This window comes from Gekko japonicus, unplaced genomic scaffold, assembly GCF_001447785.1.
Source record: "Gekko japonicus isolate JY-2015 unplaced genomic scaffold, Gekko_japonicus_V1.1 scaffold1548, whole genome shotgun sequence".
NCBI classification, from domain to species: Eukaryota; Metazoa; Chordata; class Lepidosauria; order Squamata; family Gekkonidae; genus Gekko; species Gekko japonicus.
Window position 1 is genome coordinate 97,260 of NW_015170328.1, and position 5,716 is coordinate 102,975.

At 49.2% G+C, this 5,716-nt stretch overlaps 1 protein-coding gene across 1 annotated transcript in view; it reads left to right on the plus strand.

Moving 5' to 3' along the window:
- Positions 1 to 5,384, plus strand: part of KCND1 (potassium channel, voltage gated Shal related subfamily D, member 1) — a 93,189-nt gene extending 87,805 nt beyond the window's left edge. Inside the window, exons 4-5 of the mRNA XM_015418111.1 lie at positions 990 to 1,085; positions 5,118 to 5,384. Of these exons, the coding sequence (XP_015273597.1) occupies positions 990 to 1,085; positions 5,118 to 5,384 (363 nt within the window). The remainder of the gene's footprint in view (positions 1 to 989; positions 1,086 to 5,117) is intronic.
- Positions 5,385 to 5,716: the final 332 nt, after the last annotated feature.

A 5,716-nucleotide genomic window follows, 5' to 3' on the forward strand; every position in this document is an offset into this window, starting at 1 on the left:
TTAACCCGAATATATTTTAATATGTGTTACACCCTAATAAATTTTGTACTTTTAGAAATCTCCATTCCTACTTGTTTCTGACTAAGGGAGTTTTGACTCTTGAAAGCCGGAAATCTCATTGGTCTCTCAGGTGCTCATGGACTCGGATCTAGCAGTCCTAACTCAGCTTTACCACAATTATCAGAGGATGGAGTTAGGCTCTGCCCTTCGCCCAAACGTGCACGTGCTGCCAAGCCACAAAGGTTTCACGAGCTCTTGCAAACCTACCCAGGAATGTCACGACATTCATGCCATTCGCCGAAATGTACACAAACAGCCAGTCTGCAAAGATTTCATGTGCTCTCGCTAACTTACCTAGGAAATGTCACGACATTCATGCCATTAGCCCAAACGTACATGCACTGCCAATCCACAAAGATTTCGCATGCTCTCGCTAACCTACCCACGGAATGTCACGACATTCATGCCATTAGCCGAAATGTACATGCACTGCCAATCCACAAAGATTTCACATGTTCTCGCTAAATTACCAAGGAAATGTTATGACATTCATTCCATTAGCCGAAATGTACACAGCCAGTCTACAAAGATTTCATGTGCTCTCGCTAACTTACCTAGGAAATGTCATGACATTCATGCCATTAGCCCAAATGTACATGCACTGCCAATCCACAAAGATTTCACACGTTCTCGCTAAATTACCAAGGAAATCTTATGACATTCATGCCATTAGCCAAAATGTACATGCACTGCCAATCCACAAAGATTTCACACGTTCTCGCTAAATTACCAAGGAAATCTTATGACATTCATGCCATTGGCCCAAATGTACACGCACTGCCAATCCACAAAGATTTTGCTAACCTACCCAGAGAATGTCACAACCCTCATGTGATGGCAGATAGGTAGGTGTTCAAGCTGGAGCTCCTGAGGGCAGCAACAGCCTGCCTGTTCCGAGCCGTCTTCATGCAGGTCTTTCTCTCCCACAGGACAGAGACCCTGAGGCTCACGCTTTGGTCGTGCGCAATCGATCGGCCTTCGAAAAGCAGCACCATCATCTCTTGCACTGCCTGGAGAAAACCACTGTGAGTAGTGGGACATGGTGTGAACTGGAGGAGGGGCCGTGTTCGAGGCAATGTGGACAGGAGGGGTCTGATCTCTGGGAAGGGCTTGTGGATGCACAACGGAATTTGCTACCTATACAGGACTTGCTAGGCCAGGGGTCCCCAGCCATTCAGAACCTGCGAGCACCATTCAGAACCTGCGAGCACCATTGGAGTTCTGACAGAGGATGGTGGGCACACCTATAAAATGGCTGCCGGAGGAGGCGGAGCCAACCACAGAACATCAGGAAGTGAGGTTATGCATAGTAGCTCTTCAACATTTCAGGCAGGTGCTCTGCTTAACACCATGCCATTTGAAATGAACATGTTGTTTAAAAGTCTTGTCTTGCCTGCGTACAGCTTATCTTCACCCATGCAGTGAAGATCCTTGTGCTGTAGTGGCAGCTGCTGCCGAAGCAAAGGTTTTTTAAAGATCTGCATAACCAATCAGATCTTCAGTGTGGCCAACCATAAGCCCTACTGGGCAAAAGCCACACCTGGCCCCGCATACTTTTTAAAAACTCCGGGCAGGCCCCAAGAAAGGTATTGGTAGGCGCCATGGTGCCCAACGGACCCCTGGGCTAGACAATAAAACAAAGCCAACATCTGGGCCAAGATGGTTCCAGACCAAGTCACATACAGCTCTGCAGCCAGACTACCATCCCCTGATCCAAACAACATTCTTCCCAATTCATTGATTTCCTGTGTTTCCTGCAACATATTTTTTTCAGACAGCTTTTTTTTTGGGGGGGGGATTGTTTTTCACGAATATCACCATATGGCGATCTCACCCTCTTCCCCCCCTCACACACAGGATTTTCCCCTTTGTTTCTTCTTTCTTGCTGAGCAGCCCCTATATCTATTTTCTTCTTTTTTGTTGGTCTATGGCTGTCCCACCCTTTTACGTTATTATATATTTTGATGCTGGCCCAGCCCAGGGACTTGAGGGAAGAGACAAAATCACCCGCTTCTGTTCTACTTCAATATGGCACACGAGAGGCTTTTGAAATTTCAGAAATAAACTGAATATGTTACTTAACTTGGAGGGGGGAAAGGAGAGGTGGAATCAGGGGCAGAATGTATGAGGTGAACAGATGATAATAACTGAGGCAGGGGTCATTTCTGCGGGAGCGTACAAGAGCGGAGCTCTGGCAGGAAGGAGCCCAGGGGGCAGGCACATGCAACAAGCCCCACCCCCTGTCCAAAGCAGCCCTCAGTTGGGCCACGAGGAACAAGAAGCAGCCAGGTAAGTTGCATAGCCCCCCCGGCCCGCTTTCAGGTACAAGCTCTTCCTTCTCTTTGAGGGCAGATCTGCGTGTCCCCCCCCCCCATAGCTAGCAATCCAAACAGTCCAGTAGCACCTTTAAGACCAAGTCTTGTTCAGGTACAAGCTCTCCCTCCTCTGTGAGGGCAGATCTGCGTGTCCCCCCCCCCATAACTAGCAATCTAAAACAGTCCAGTGGCACCTTTAAGACCAAGGTTTATTCATGTACAAGCTCTCCTTCCTCTGTGAAGGCAGATCTGCATGTCCCCGCCCATAGCTAGCAATCCAAAACAGTCCAGTGGAGCCTGAGTGGTGGGTATTGCCTTCTGACACACTTCCGGTGATGTCAGGGGGTGTGGCATATGCAAATAAGTTATGCTAGAGGTATGCTAATGAGTTCCTGTGCCTCTTCTTCTACGAAATGACCCCTGAACTGAGGTAACTTTGTAATCACACTAAATTCAAGATAATTGGTTGCCAACAAGTGGGCGTTCCTGCTTTTCCACAAAGGTCTTTGAAACTTTGAGGCTTTCTTTCCCGTGTCCGCACATACACTTAAGTAGAAGAAGAAGAAGAGGAGGAGGAGATTGGATTTATACCCCGCTCTTCACTACCAGAAGGTGTCCCAGAGTGATTTACAAGCTCCTTTCCCTCCCCCTCCCCCACAACAGACACCCTGTGAGGGAGGTGGGGCTGAGAGAGCTCTGACAGAAACTGCTCCTGAGAGAACAGCTCTGAGAGAATTATGGCTTGCCCAAGGTCATCCAGCAGGTGCAAGTGGAGGAGTGGGGAATCAAACCCGGTTCTTCCAGATTAGAGTCCGCGCACTGAACCACGACACCAAACTGGCTCTTAAGACCACCAAGTGTTCCATAACTAGTGTAGTCTACTGCGGTGCATTTCCCCTTTCCATCCAGAGCCTGACTTCCCTTGGCTGTACACCTTCCCCATGTTCAACAGCCACTCTCTTGACCCACACATTATAGGTTGTCACTCCACCTGCCTGGACCGACCTTCCCCTATCTGTAATTAAAAAAAAAATTCATTCCCACCTCAATCTCAGAGAACATTTTCTTTCTTTCTAGCATTCTTTTTTTGAAAATATTTTTTAAATTAAAGTTTTATATGACAACAGCCATTTCAGCCTATAACATAGCAACAAAATTGATGTAAGTCATGAAGCATACACAACAGCTCTTGTGAGAAAAATCACTAGGCTTGGCGGCTCAAAATTCAAAAGGTTACATGCGAGAACAGCAGCATAGATCGGTGTTATGCCATAGAAATCTTCCAGACTGTTCTTAAAACTACATATATTGTTACATTAACAGGGGTCATTTTGTAGAAAAAGAGGTACAGGAGCTCATTAGCATAACTTATTAGTATAACTTATTTGCATATGCCACACCCCCTGACATCAACGGAAGTGTGTCAGAAGGCAACACCCACTGCTCAGGCTCCACTGGACTGTTTTGGATTGCTAGCTATTGGGGGGGGGACGTGCAGATCTGTCCTTGCAGAGGAGGGAGAGCTTGTACCTGAATAAAACTTGGTCTTAAAGGTGCCACTGGACTGTTTTGGATCAGGGGGGCTGGGGCTGGGGGGGCTCTGCAGCTTACCTGGCTGCTTCTTGCTCTGACTGAGGGCTGCTGGGAGCAGGGGGCGGGGCTTGTTGCATGTGCCCGCCCCCTGGGCTCTTTACTTCCAGAGCTCCGCTCCTGTGCGCTCCTGCAGGAAATGACCCCTGGTTACATATAATTTACTATTCCGTAAAAACGTTGTGGAATTTGGGATCTCGAGGTCGGATTCGGTAGAAATGATGCCTCTAGAAATGGGAGCCATTTGTTAATTTGTTAACATGTTCTAACGTTCTTGATGCCCACGTGTGAACATGCGAACACAACATAGTGGTTAGGATTAGAGCCCATTGGTTTTGCTGTGTGTATGCACTGCTTTCTGACACCCTCCGCCCCCCAAATCTGACACTGCCCTCAGGTAACATCAGAAAATATACCTAGCCGCAGTGCAGATGGGTGTTCTCTGATGCCACTGCCTCTGAACAGGGAAGTTCCCTCCACTCACCATGGCAAGTAGCCACTGATAGACCTCTCGTCCAGGAATCTATCTGATCCCCTTTTAAAGCTGTTTATTCCTGTGGCCATCGCTACATCCTCTGGCAGCGAATTCCACACTTTTATCGCTCCCTGTGTAAAGCAGTAGTAAAAAGGTAAAGGTTCCCTTGCTCGAAAGCCAGTCGAATCCGACTCTAGGGTTGCGGTGCTCATCTCCATTTCAAAGCCGAAGAGCCAGCGCTGTCCAAAGACGTTTCCATGGTCATGTGGCCAGCATGACTAAACACCAAGGCGCACAGAACGCTGTTACCTTCCCACCGAAGTGGTACCTATTGATCTACTTGCAATTTCTTGCTTTCGAACTGCTAGGTTGGCAGGAGCTGGAGCTAGAGACGGGAGCTCACTCCGTCACGCGGCGCACTCGGGTCTCGAACCGCTGAACTACCGACCTTCCACAGCCTGCAGTTCAGCGTCTTAACCACTTGAGCCACCGCAGCTCCTTCGGTTTAAAGGACTGGGTGATGCCGGAGACATCTGCCTTAGAACCCAGACTGCTGGTCAGAACGGGCGTATGTGCGTCTGGAGTGCCGGCAGCTTCAGGTGTCCATGTGCGTCTCCTTTGCCACTCACGCATCATCCCTTTTCTCCTCCCCACCCCGATGTTCCCCCTACCCGCAGAGTCACGAGTTTGCCGACGAACGCAACTACAGCGAGTTCTGCCTGTCGGACCCCCTCGGCTACCGCACCAGCCGCAGCACCTCCCTCTCCTCCCAGCAAGGGAGCAGCGGCAGGGGGATCCTCGGCACCTCGTGCTGCCCACGCCGCGCCAAGCGCCGCACCACCCGCCTCACCAACTCCACCATGTCCATGAGCCGCGCCAGCGCTCAGGAGCTCGACACGTTGCAGAGTCAGAAGAGCGAAAAAAACTTACAGGAGCTACTGTAAGCTCTTGGAGGATTGGCTACATTAGGGGGGTGTCGCTTAATATGCAAATGAGTACCTGCTACAAAAAGAGCCCTTGGCGGTGACCTGGGCCGGTGTTTCCCAGCCTGTGGGTCGGGACCCCAAAGTGGGTTGCACGAGGCCTCTCTAATGGCTGTTCCTGCCCTTCCCATCGCTCTCTTTCATATTAGGAAACCAAACATATCCTGGTGGTGGTGTTAGTGATTATTATTACTATTACTATTATTACTATGAGATTGTTTTATATCCCTCCCTTCACTTGGAGTCTCAGAGTGGTTTACAAACTCCTTTCCCTTCCTCTCCCCACAACAGAC